This window comes from Branchiostoma belcheri, unplaced genomic scaffold (assembly GCF_001625305.1).
Source record: "Branchiostoma belcheri isolate BF01 breed outbred unplaced genomic scaffold, Haploidv18h27 scaffold14, whole genome shotgun sequence".
In the NCBI taxonomy this organism is placed as follows: Eukaryota; Metazoa; Chordata; class Leptocardii; order Amphioxiformes; family Branchiostomatidae; genus Branchiostoma; species Branchiostoma belcheri.
Genome location: NW_017802824.1, coordinates 3,550,559 through 3,563,463, shown reverse-complemented (window position 1 = coordinate 3,563,463; position 12,905 = coordinate 3,550,559). Strand labels below are relative to the sequence as shown.

Sequence of the window (12,905 nt, the reverse complement as noted above, 5' to 3'; positions counted from 1 at the left end):
GTGTCGCTACTCAGAATCATGACTAAGCCTTCTACCCCTAGCGTAAACAGGTAGTACTGCAGTTGCAATCCATACATTGGCTAATCATTAAGTATCAACTATAGTCTCACCTAGGTGACAATTCAAAGGGAGCCATGTCCGTTGCTAAGTTCTACGTAACTTGAATACATGATAGCGAAATAAAGTTGAACATCATAGAAGGGGACAGCTACCTATCCTATGGTTAGGACTCTGTTATCATTAAACTGTATTTTGTACCGGTTAGAAATACGTTTAGATATGTGTACTGTCCCCCGTTTGTCAAATGGTGCGGTCAAATGACGCCATTACAGGTAAAGGAAGTAGAACAGTAGAAACACATACTGAACTGCGTCACAGTGAAGCTACCATGTTCCTGTATTTGCTAGTGTTTGTGCTGGCTGTGAATCTCACACCAGGTAATTTTCATCTTAATTTACAACAATCAGTTGGTCGTGACATTGTTCTAGATAAAACCTACCTATAGCTTAATTTTCTCACACACGTTGATAGTATGTTTGTACATTACATGTAGGTATTATAGGTGTACGGTCAAATACAAGTTTATGTTAATTATTTTTAATTTTAACTTTTTATCATTAAGACTTTTATGGAAGGATTGACATAACAGGTTACTATCTATCACTTTTTCGTGATGTCAAACCTGAAACCAGACTGTAACGTTTGAACATTTTAACTTGACCCGGAAGGACCCCTACTCTTTTAGATATGTGTGTTGGGATCCATCCTTTAACGTACTTGTAGTGTGTATTTGTCTATCCGAGAGATGTCCCTAACTGAAGCTAGGTACTCATTTTCCCCATGAGTCAAATGGGGAAATAGGTGTAGATGTGCCCTTCCCTGGGATTTGAACCCAGACCCTTCGGTTTCTGAGTCAACAACCTAACTACAAGACCACCTTACCACCTGAAAGGTAAGACTAGACGTTTCAAATTGTGACCCCAAATTTAGCACTCGACTGGAAGTTTATTTTGACATACAGACGTTACATTGGTCCCTAATCTTTTCCATGTTGCTTCTGTTTGCTTTCTTGTCAAGCGACCTATTTTCTGTCTAGTCTCTACTAGTCTAAATGACGTTCGTTCAAAAACAGTAAAATTTAATGAAATAGGAGGAACAATTGGCCAGGGGAGTTCAGCCACCGTAGAGTTTACTTGCTCTTACGGAGGGGAAATGAAACTCAAACGGCAGATCTACTCCCCTAGCTATGGAGACCCTATTTGTGCCAAATTTTAATCTCCTTCAGGAAGGCCTGTTTGAGGCTATTTTCTGCCTAGAATAACGTGTTTCAGTTGCCATGGTCACATTCAATCTTTACACCATGAAAATAGCTTTCCAAAACGTATAAACAGTAGTCTTTTAAAAAAAATGTCAATCAGATTAAAACGATATTAAGAACCTATGATTTATGAACTAGTTCTCGTGATCCATTACGTACCTGGTAGTCAGTGACACAGTTTGTTTAGCAGTAGGTATTCTGTACCATGTCTGATAATCCTGTATATCATTAACTTACGTGACCTGCAAAGGTCGGTACAATAATACGATTACACTGAAACCAATGTGATTTTCATGGAAGCGACTGCCTCGAGAAGAGGTTGAACCTGTAAATAGTACTTCACACTAGTATGTATAGTTTCAGTAAGATGCTACTGTAGTACTGTAGTGCTTTATACATTGCCCATATCTAATGTAGCTCATAAGAGCATAAACGTACAATAAAGATCTTTCTTTCTTTCATTTGCGTAATATCTACCTGTGTTTCAGGTGAGGCTGAGAGGTGTAGCGGTTACACAGAGTATGGCGGACACTATCGCCCCGGGTTTAACTGTCCGGGCCGCTATGACGACCGTGATGAGATATACTGCTGTGGGACCAGTAAGAACAAGTACTGCTGCGACGACTGCTGGGACAAAGTCTACGGCGCCTGCCACCGATACTATGGCTTCAGGTTCAACCTTTTCTTTCGAATTCTTTTATTAATAATACCACAACTTCATTGTTGGGTGATATCCATTGTTGATACCTTGTGTCTGTGTGTGTGTGTGTGTGTGTGTGTGTGTGTGTGTGTGTGTGTGTGCCAGTGTGCATGTGTGTGTGTGTGCCTGTGTGCGTGTGTGTGTGCGTGAGAGTGTCTCTGTGTGTGCCAGTGTGTGTGTGTGTGTGTGTGTGTGTGTGTGTGTGTTTTAGTCACTCCCTAAGACAGCTGTAGCAATATGGCGCGCATGTATATTTGACTAATGTGTTGTCATGTTGCCATTTTCTCCCAGTATGGGTGGTAAGGTAGGAGTGGGGCTTGCTGTAAGCGGATTTCTGCTCATCCTGGTAGCCATAGCCTACTGCTGCCGGGCCAAACAACTACGACAGAGAAGAAGTGAGTTAGATTTTGTGTTGTTCTTTCTTAAATTTTGTTGTTTTCGGGCTTTTGCCACTAAGCTGAACACCAGCCAAACATCGCCGACCGTCCCGTCCACATCCAATTGTTTGAAACATTTTGAAGCATTCAGCTGAACAGTGGCCGAACTTCCTTTTTATTGAAACATACAATGACAAGACGTGGTGGTGACACACTCAAGTTACACTTATATTCATGTCGCTACCGGACAATACGTAATACAAGCAAGTATAACACGAGTTATCATACAGAAGTTGAATAAATCAATCAATCAATAAGCTAGTGAAACACATACATAAACACTGACAGGATCGATCAAGACACTAAAAAAAATATTGGATTCCAACAAAAAAGTCTGCACGTGCAGCAGTATTTGAGTACAGAATACCATCTGAAAGATGAACCATTCAGCCCCCTACAAAGTTTCTAACTAAAAAAAAAAAACTTTTTTATATAAATATTACATATAGTCTTCTTCTTCTAGACCAGCGGCAAACTGTGACGACGGTGCCCTACCCCGGCCAGGAGCAGACCCAGTACCCGCCACCTGGCGCGATGTCGTACCTTCCGCCGCCGTCAGGGGGCGCAGCGGCGTACCCACAGTCTACTCCGGCGGCGTACCCACAGCCTCCACCGGGAGGGTTTGTTGCCGCTCCCCCGCCCTACCCTGGAGGAGACGCGGCGTATCCTCCAGCGTATCCCGGTGGACCTGCATATCCTGAGAAACAGCAACCTTGATATATTTCATACCGGGTAATATATGGCCCGGGGATATCTAGAGCCATGTCCATGAACGGTTCTGGATACTGGTTCTGGATACTCCACGGGTATCCAGAACCGCGCCTTTGACAAATCTACATTCCAGCTTTAGTACCTGTTTTAGCGCTAACCATAAATGTGAGAAATGCGACGTAAATTGTTGAAATTAGTAGAAAAATTGGAAGTAAATAACAATCGCATAAAGATTTTTCTCATATCTTAAAATTTTGATGCAAGAAATGCTAAGATAAAAAGAAATTGATCAATGTGTTTTTAATATAAAAAGAAACAGATTAATGTGTTTTCAAGAGACTGGAATTATGACAACTGTTGTTTATCCTGTTCTTACTTGACTGTCACAATTAGTTCATCTATTAGGCACTAATACAGAAGTTCCCTATAGAATTGCGCTTAGTCTAGAATGACGACATATGTTTGCCTACCAATGAATCAGTGTGCCTTACTGCAGTTTGATGTGATGTGAGTTGGTACTTACTTACATATGATATTATTTTGAGATATTACTTTGAGGTATTAAGAAGACATGATCATATTTTGTTCAAAAAGTGTCACCTCCTAGATTTTATATAAATCTTCATTTTTTTCAATAAACTGGAAATAAAATGTTATATAATGCCCCTTGAAGACAATATCAGATATTGACAAAGAACAATTTAATTGTAGAAGACTAATTATCAAGGCATTGTAGCATTTCTTACTTTGTATTACGAATCACGATTAGTTTGGTTTCAAGATACTACTTCTAGTTCCTTAAGTTACACATAAAGTTGCCGCTTTATACCAATATGATATGACGATTTGAAGGAGCTACCCTTCATTGTTAATTAATGGTGACACAAGGCAGTGAAGCTCATTTGATCTAATTACAAAAATTGTAATAAACATAATAAACAATACACATGGCAAGGAGTGTCTGTGTTAGTACATTTATAGTCTTTATTGCAAAAAAAATGAAGAGCTAGGATTCACCTTTGTTTAATTTTTAGTAAAATCTAATTATTCATCAAAAAACAATATTCACATCATTGCAACGTAAGGCACTGTGGTGAACGACAAAAATTCACTCAATCAAATATGTAACCAAATTTACAGCAACAAATTCTCATAAAAGCTTAACAGTACTAGTAACTAAATTTTCCTACAATCATATTTCTTGCATACAGACAATACAGCTATTTTACATTATTCAAAGTGGGAGGTTAATAATTAACAAAGGTTTGAAAAATCAGTATATTTCAATCATACGTAACATCAATTAATCATAAGTGTTACAAATTACAAATTTGTCATCTGATCCTAATAAGATAAGATATTCATTTTATATAACATGTATAGTATAAATGTTAGTAAATTGTGATTCTAATGTATACTCTTACGTTGAATCTTTTACATTTAAGAGCATTCTTGATTATATAACTGCCAATTCTTCAATTCTGTACAATTAAATCTCTCTTCCTATGAAGCAAACGACTCCATATCTTTACAAGGAATAACCAGCTTTCCATGTAACATGTAACATGTACAGTGTGGCACACACATAAGATTCGGCAACAAACTCTATTTCATAAATGTTACGTCGATTTCAAGGTTGGCTGACGTTCGGGAGCAGTTTGACCGGATCTAGGTCAAGACAACATTTTTATATGAATCTAATTACAAATTGAGTTAATTTGGAGTTAATTGTAGCCCCGAACAAATGCCGACCCTTTATCACAAACATTGTCGGTTTGGGACACCCCGTGTCTTATATGGTTAGCTTTTAGATTCGCGCCAGTGGGTTAAAAGCCTCAGGCGCGTACTGGTAGGCTTCGTTATACAGACCAGTCTCCGCAATCTCCCGCTTGTCTTTAGCCAGGCTGGTGGTCGACTCACCTGCAAGAAGTTAACGTGTTCTAAATACATCCGTAATAATTTCATCATGTTGGTAAATGATTAAATTCATTTATTCACAATGACTCTGACGTTTTGATGATACGTTTCACTATATTGTATGTAACAATATTTTGAACTATAACCATGTGGATTCGTATAATCTGTTTTAAAGCACAACTGTAAACTCACTTTGTGAGAACTTGCGAACCATGGATCCGTTGCTGACCGGAGAGCTCCTTGTCCTGTTGGCCCTCATGTGGCTACGCGTACTCCAGGCTAAAAAAAAGAAAAGAACGAACAGTTGACGTGAATAGAGATATATGTAGCGGCACCATTCTAGCTGTTGTATCCAGGACAGTGGTTTATCAAGGACCATGCTAATGCTTAGGTCACATTTCCAAACCGGGGCCCGGCCGGGCGGGTTGTACGAACGAAAAATCAACAATTCATATCAAGAATATATAGAAATAGTGCCCATGACTATCACTAAAAGCTTTTCACTGTTCTGTTGTCTTTTATATCGTATTTTTCGTTCCCAAAAGCTGCCCGGCCGGGTCCCGTGTAGGATTTGTGAACCCAGCATAAGCACTAGCGAAACGCGCTTGGTAGTCTACACGTATGCAGAACCGTACCAGGGGCGAATCTACGCTCTTGGATACGTGACAACTACCCAGCGCCGTGCCTGATACTAACCCGAAAGTGTTCTGGATACAATACTAGCAACAGGAAAGATACACCAACTAGTTGAGAAAGAAGAACCTTACAACATCAACGTACAAAGTACAGCACATCTCTTGGCCCAATGTAGCATTCTCCGTGCCGTTGCAAATGTTGCTTTCTAAAGATAGAAAGAGGTTTAGAAAACCGCCATCACACCAAACTTCAGCAAGACCGAGATGCAAAGTTGGGAGAACTTTTATCTGCTGCAAGGAGGAAACTTGTCGCAAGGAGGAGCAGCTAGAGCGGCACACCCACAGCACAACCAGAAGGCTTCAGTTTTTAACAGGGTACCTTCGAACACTGGCCAGGGTGAGTTATTTCGTGAGGAGGGACAATCCGTGCTCTTCACATCAATGGAGATTGCGGAGGGAGTCCAGAGCATTTGATTTCGTTTTGGTGCTGTTTGAACGTATACTGGGTATAGAACATAAAATCACGTTAACGGGAACAATTTTCCGGCTTTTATGTGTTGAATCCGCCACCTTGATTTGAAATATCAAGTATTCATCGCAACTGAATAAATGTGATTAACATGTACGAAGAAATTATTGATTGGTGTCATTGATAAAATGACGTATCTACATTCTTTGACAAGGTTAATCTAATATTACCTGGTACGTTATGACGGTATTTACATGTATGCAGTTACGTGCGTTACTTATGGTAGGCTTCCAGTACAATTTCTGGACGGCAAAACAAAAAAATATATATATATTCTCGAAATCTGTTTCATGTTGAGAGTTACTGCAATTTTTAGCACGTTTTCGTCACCATTTATACTTGAAGTGTTTGAAATAGCCAAACACGCTACGTGGGCTGTCCCTTCATTTTTGGTACCACCAAAAAATAGCTAAAATCAACGTTTTTTTCAGCAAAATCGCATGTTTTCTCACAGATATCAGTATGCTATTGGATTGGATCGATTGAACTTAATACATAAAAAATGAAAATACAGTTTTGCCTGAAATAGCATTGGATACCTTTGAAGCAGCTAACGACTTTAAAATAGGTGTTAATTGAATAGGCCTATGTTCTATAACGTTCAGTTCGTAAGTACATACCTGTACTACCCGGGGGAGGGTTGGGGCAGCAGGGGATCATCCTCCTCCAGTTGTTCTGGACGTCTTTCTTCATCACGCAGTGGAAGATGAAGATAAACAGACCTGAGGTAAATATAGAAAAAAAAAAAAACATCATATACACGATCGGTGATACTGCCATAATATCATCACTGGGCAAAAATTACTTTCAAGCCCAAGTAGCTGTCACAAATATAGGGGTACTAAGGTCAGGAGTAAGGTCGGCTGTGGTTGGATGGTGTTCGGCGAGATTGGCTACTGTTAGGCTGCGCCGGCCGAATGTTTCAAAAGGTTTAACATATTTGGATGTGAAGGTTCGGCAACGGTTAGCTGGTAGTACGTCAACAGTGTTCGTGGCGAGTTCGGAGGGGGGGGGGGATCAAATTTGAAATTTAACTCAAATTCGATTTCATTCTCATAGAAAGAAAGGCGTGGCTTAAATCTGGTCTGACTGCTCCCCAACTTCAGCCGACGTCAGTCGGTCTTTCAGCCGGTCGCTTTCACCAATACTAAACAGGGTAATACAAGAAAATGAAGGCATCTAATTTCTCACCCTGTAGAGAGTTGAAGATGGCGAACAGGTAGTTGATGACGACGTTTGCCTCCCGGATAGCAAAGATAGCCAGTGCCCAGGTCAGCCCCAGCAGTATGGACAGTCCTACGGCTCCCTTCAGCTTAGTGGCCGTGTCGGTCTTGGTCGATTTCTGTAATGACAGTTGATAAAGTAAAAATTTTATAGACTGATAAAACCAATGTTTTGCTACTTTATACAGGCAAACGTACTTTTTCCTAAGACAAACCTGTAGTCCCAAAACATGAATAAAGATGAATGAATCTATTAGTTTTGCAAATTATGTCATGATGATTATCACTCTTGTAATTTACCAAAAATCGCGACGATCCGTCAATCTGTTATTGAGTTGTCTTCGATATTTTGATATATGCCTCTGCAGTTCAAGAACAAGTTGCTAGAGGGCCAAAATTTGTGAAAAGTATTTCCGACGACAAGAATTATTCACAATCAAAGATTTGTGAATCTAGGATGCCCAGCTCACGAGTTATCAAAACTGGACGTTCCACCACTATACCGTAACAAAAGCAGAAAGAAGATAAATGTATCTTTTGGTTATGCTGAAGATTTGTTACGGACCTTGAGTTTCTTCTGGTCCTCCAGCCCCACGATAGTCCGGATGACCATGGTGAAGATGATGAAGTTGACGATGATGATGAAGAGTGCCGGAGCGAGGAACGCTCCCAGGAAGGCATAGCGGGACAGCCAGCAACTACACAACGGCAAGGCGTGGGAAGTCAACTATATGAACGCTTTAATACCATAGTGACCGTCTGTCACCTTTACCAGGGTACTTTTAAAGGCACACAGAGGAGTTTTTAGGGCTTGAAAGCCCAATTTCTAAGATCCAATATTCTAGTCATTCATAACATAACAAGTTGAAACCACACTATCCCAATGTATATTGACCCTCATGGAGCAAAAATTCCCCAAATCCTGACGGAAAATGGTTACTGGAAGGGCCCTGGGCTAATTTTTAGGGTACCACCCAGAAAATAAAGGACTCATATTAGGGCTTGTTTCTGCAGTTTTAAAGAGCCCGAAGCATGAAATGCTGACTCAAATGGGCTACTGTGAAGCAGTGTCAATATCACAAAGATTGCCTTTTTCAGATACTAACTTAAAGTTTCCAGTTTTGCTGCCCTGAAATCGCTTTGGATGCCTTTAACTGATTAGATCACCGTGTACACAAGCTAGATAATACTTGTTCACTGTGTACTGAAGCCATGTGTATGTGCTAACAATGTGGTTTCGAACGTAATGTAACTGTGCCATACGTAGATTTTTGTTTGTTGCAACAAGAGTGGGATACGCGGCTCCAAGTGGCAGGCTATACTTACATGCCCTCGTAGGGTCCATAGCTCTTGTGGTCGATGCCTAGGGTGATCCCTACTACAATGGCTGGTATCCCTGAATAAAATGCAGAAAAAGAGACGTTATATAAGAAATAGTAGGTGATCACAAACAAGGTTTAGGCAATTTTAACTGCTAAGTCAGTACTTAAAATAAGTTTGGTAATTCATAACCAGGCTCCTCGATTTATCAGCAATCGCGTGTTCATATATTTTATACAGTATTTTTATTGATACTGATTTCTAATAGTATACAAATAGAAACCTACCCCATCCAGCGAGGGCTAGCTTGAACATGAAGCGTTTGTAGTAGGTGTTGAAGACCTTGACCAGTGCGATGTACATATTCAGGGCTTCCAGACCCATCCACATCATAGCGGCCAGCAGGAAGTAATGCATCAATACTGTAGGAGACGGGCGATCAACAAGATTATTCTTACAACTATTATAAGTTACAAATAACCTTTATTGTGCATTCATGCCATATCAGACTAAGTACAGGTAAACAGATGCAGTACATACAAAACTTCTGATACTAGTCAGATGATAAAAACATTAGCTCTAAAACTGCTCTAATACAGAGGTTCGGCTTTTTTCGTCTCTTTGTGATGTTGAGTATATATATAGTTGAAATGGTGGTAAATTACAAATTGGCTGTTCTTTAACTCAAAGGAATTTCAACGCATAAAAGTTTTGACGAATCGCTGATTCTACCAAATTTTGGTCTCTATCGTAATACAGATATTCATATCACCTTGAGTATACTGTATCGTTTAACAGTTTGATAGTTTAATAATAAAAAAAACAGCCTTGCAGCCTGTAAAACACATGCTGAATAACACTGATTTTTTACAGTTACTTGTCTGGCAAATACAAATTAACATTGCAATACATATACAACATTGCAATACAAAACACACGTCGAACAAAAACATCACAAAAAGCCTCACAGGGGCACTAAAGGAAAGGCCAGAGAGTCCTACGAGTCGTACTGCGAAGATTTTTATGAACGTTTATCAACGCACGCCATGATATACAGAGGGAAACCTGTCTTACCTGCGAAGCTCATGCACAGCTCGTCTATGCCCAGGTCGTGGATAGATGTGAGCGTGACGAACAGGGCGTTCACCATAAACAGCGCCACACAAAGGTTAATCAGGATCTTTGTAGGAGTCTCACGGCGAACTTTCCTGTAAAAAAATCAAAAACAAATATAAACATTGCCATAAATATTGATTTGACGAATGTACTATTTTGTAGTGTTTGAAATTTCAGGCTTCTTGATTTAGCTGCTTTTACCACAACTCTCCAGTGTCACTGACGAAAGGTAGTTGATGCCCTCTGAAACGTCTGACCGTTTCCAAGATCATATACATTTGCTTGTCTGGGTAACTAATTTTTTGTGTTTCTTGTTTTAGTATCTACATAAGGGCACAATGATTTTCATTCAACCGGGACGGGGGGCGGTACCGACTTCCTACAAACTTTCCGACCCAGCGATGAAGTCACTGATGTAGGAATATCACGTGTCTAAACTACGTACGTCAGATAGTTGATGAAGAGTTTTAGTCATGATCAAAAATTATGGAGAGTCAATTTCTTTGAGTTGCAAAACTGTTTAATTTTCATTATTTCTATATTAGCGTCTTGTTGCTCTAAATAAGGCGGGTCCAAATTACTTCCACACCTACAAAACTGTAATGTTTTTGATGTGTTCAAAACTTCATTTACTGTACGGGTAGATTCTCGTAATTGATAGATCACCAACTTGTCTTGTTTGTATTTATCTTGGTTTTATCCACCTTGTAATTATGCATGTACTTTGTCAATGTGTTTTATACTCGTTGTATGTTTTTTAGTGTTATATAATCAACTTTTGCTTTTTGACCAATACTCAATAAATATATGTCAATAAATATAAAAAAAAGAAGGCTAGTATCGAAGACATACTTGAACATCCCAAACGTCAGCAGACTGAGGAAGATCCCGATGAGAGACACGCCGCAGCCGATATAAGAGATGACAGACAGCGCCGTCTGGTGACCCTTGGACACTCGTGCAGATGTACCGTATACGTCCTGGTGGAGGGTAGACAATGGCATCACTTGCATTACTACATATTTGTAGGATAGAATATGGACGTGGAAAGCTGCTTGCAATGTCCATGGCAGAAATAAGCCAAAATGGCAGACTGAATAGAATAAATTAACAATCTTGAAAGTTCATCTGCGTTTGATAGAAGTTATGATTATGATGAAAATCAAAGGCGTAATTTCCAACATATGATCACAGAAGAACGTCGTAATTCCATTTTTTGTTGAAAATATTAATTACAGTTTAAATTTGCTTCGTATGAATGAGACGTTATAGTGAAAACATGAAAAAACAGCAATAAATTAACATTTTTTTGTAATTCTTAGGCGTAGAATACTGGTCACAAAGATTAGAATTATACATTAAAAAGTTTAAGTAAGGAAGTCTGTAGTGTAGGCGTAATACTATGTTCCCTACCATGAGCAGTGCGAAGTTGGTGAGATGGTCACAGTAACAGTCCGTCTGTCCGTTCTCTGTCACGTCCACCCAGCAGCCTTCAGACGACCAGCCGCCCATCCCGCCGTTAGACTTCATGTCCCACCACACACACTCGGGGTTGTCTCCATGCTGAAAAGAAAAACAGGATTGAACTACATGTAAACTATTCACTTAAATTGTAATCAAGTGTGTCTTGTTACAAGTTAAATTGTCGTTCTACATGAACTCTTGACCAGACTCTTGAAAATTCGAGAGTGAATGGGAGGTTGGGCTGTGGTTGGGGAGCGGTTGAGAGTAAGTCAGCATGTTTGGGAGAAGATGGCAGCAAAGTCGGCTCTGAATCAATTCTTATTGACAAATGGGCGTGGCCTAAATTTGTTCAAGATTCAGATTGATATCTCCGTTCAAGGTTCATGCTTAGGTTCAGACTGCTTCCGGACTTCATCCAACCTTGGCTGGTTGTCGGTAGAAGGATCCGGATGTGTGACAGGGGCTTAGGAAACGTACCTGCACATGTGTGAAGACCAGTTTGACCGGGTCGGACAGGTCCTTCAGCACCAGGTGCCCGATGGTTGCCGAGATGATCCGACTGTTGAGTCGGTCTCCGTCGATGACCGGTTCTTCTACCGAGTTGTAGACCAGCTGAGACACCTTTGCGGCACGCTCTAATATCTAAAGTAACAAATCCAGTTGAATAGATTTCAAGAGACTCGATGCTACAAAAGCATTCTAATATGTCTTTAAATGCCACAACTCCCACAAAAAAACTCGTAAGTTGTTATTAGAAAAAATACAAAAACTAGAAAGGTAACATTTGCAATGCAAATGCAAAATGTTTACCTTCACATATGGTCAGCTGTTAATTCTTACTCAAATACATTAATATATATGGTCAGACAGGAGTCTACATCCCTCCTACTATAAAATTGCAACATTATGTAACCCAACACCTGTTACAATGGTGAAAGACGTCAACAAACTAGAAAGGCCGACATTTGCTTGGGAGCAAATACAGCATATTTCAGTCCATCTCCCTCTCACGCAAAAGTGGACTATTCCAAACTTACCCCAGTGCAAAACTGGCAAAAGGTTCTCAAATAAATGAATTAAATAGTAGCTATATGACAACAAAGATGCGAGAACAAGTACTTTGAATCTCGAAAGCTTTACTAATCTTATTACAGGTATGCAAATACTAACAATCATGAGATTTGATACATTTTGAAGGTCTTAGGCACATAAAATTGAATGTGTGGGTCATTACACACGACTTACGTGCAATGTGACCCCAGGTAACCCGCAATGGAACAGTGGTCCATGGATGGAACAGGCCATTCTTTAGATAGAACATGGAACGGGTACAGCACTTTTGGCCTTTTTTTTTGCTGAAAATAGCCATTAAAGTCCCCCAAATGAGTCATTTGGAAGTGTTGTATGCCAAATATGTGACTGCTATTCTGTAGACACATGTTCAAGGTACCCTTATACCGAATGTCATATCGTTTGGGTGTAATACCAGGGCTCAGGATCCAAAAATCCATTTTTTGTCGAAAAATGCCCCAAAA

General features: G+C 39.8%; 2 protein-coding genes across 2 annotated transcripts in view; one reads left to right on the top strand and one right to left on the bottom strand.

The window, feature by feature from the left end:
• Positions 1-318: 318 nt before the first annotated feature.
• On the top strand, positions 319-3,949 carry LOC109464639 (protein shisa-4-like). Its single transcript, XM_019761649.1, has 4 exons — positions 319-437; positions 1,807-1,990; positions 2,310-2,413; positions 2,919-3,949. The coding sequence occupies exons 1-4, from the start codon at positions 389-391 to the stop codon at positions 3,170-3,172; spliced, it is 591 nt and encodes a 196-aa protein (XP_019617208.1). The 5' UTR covers positions 319-388; the 3' UTR covers positions 3,173-3,949.
• Positions 3,950-4,600: 651 nt separating this feature from the next.
• Positions 4,601-12,905, bottom strand: part of LOC109464558 (adhesion G-protein coupled receptor G6-like) — an 8,708-nt gene continuing 403 nt past the window's right edge. Inside the window, exons 2-13 of the mRNA XM_019761562.1 lie at positions 11,848-12,012; positions 11,320-11,469; positions 10,759-10,886; positions 9,865-9,998; positions 9,078-9,212; positions 8,797-8,866; positions 8,036-8,168; positions 7,439-7,589; positions 6,868-6,969; positions 6,098-6,220; positions 5,276-5,362; positions 4,601-5,086 (exon numbers count right to left, since the gene is read on the bottom strand). Coding sequence (XP_019617121.1) covers positions 4,974-5,086; positions 5,276-5,362; positions 6,098-6,220; positions 6,868-6,969; positions 7,439-7,589; positions 8,036-8,168; positions 8,797-8,866; positions 9,078-9,212; positions 9,865-9,998; positions 10,759-10,886; positions 11,320-11,469; positions 11,848-12,012 — 1,491 coding nt within the window. The 3' untranslated portion in view covers positions 4,601-4,973. The remainder of the gene's footprint in view (positions 5,087-5,275; positions 5,363-6,097; positions 6,221-6,867; positions 6,970-7,438; positions 7,590-8,035; positions 8,169-8,796; positions 8,867-9,077; positions 9,213-9,864; positions 9,999-10,758; positions 10,887-11,319; positions 11,470-11,847; positions 12,013-12,905) is intronic.

Excerpts from the sequence above, each read along its gene's own strand:
- LOC109464639 (XM_019761649.1), top strand. The coding sequence starts at position 389 with ATGTTCCTGTATTTGCTAGTGTTTGTGCTGGCTGTGAATCTCACACCA. Across the intron at positions 1,991-2,309 it reads CACCGATACTATGGCTTCAG|TATGGGTGGTAAGGTAGGAG; the intron begins GTTCAACCTTTT and ends ATTTTCTCCCAG. Across the intron at positions 2,414-2,918 it reads ACAACTACGACAGAGAAGAA|ACCAGCGGCAAACTGTGACG; the intron begins GTGAGTTAGATT and ends TTCTTCTTCTAG.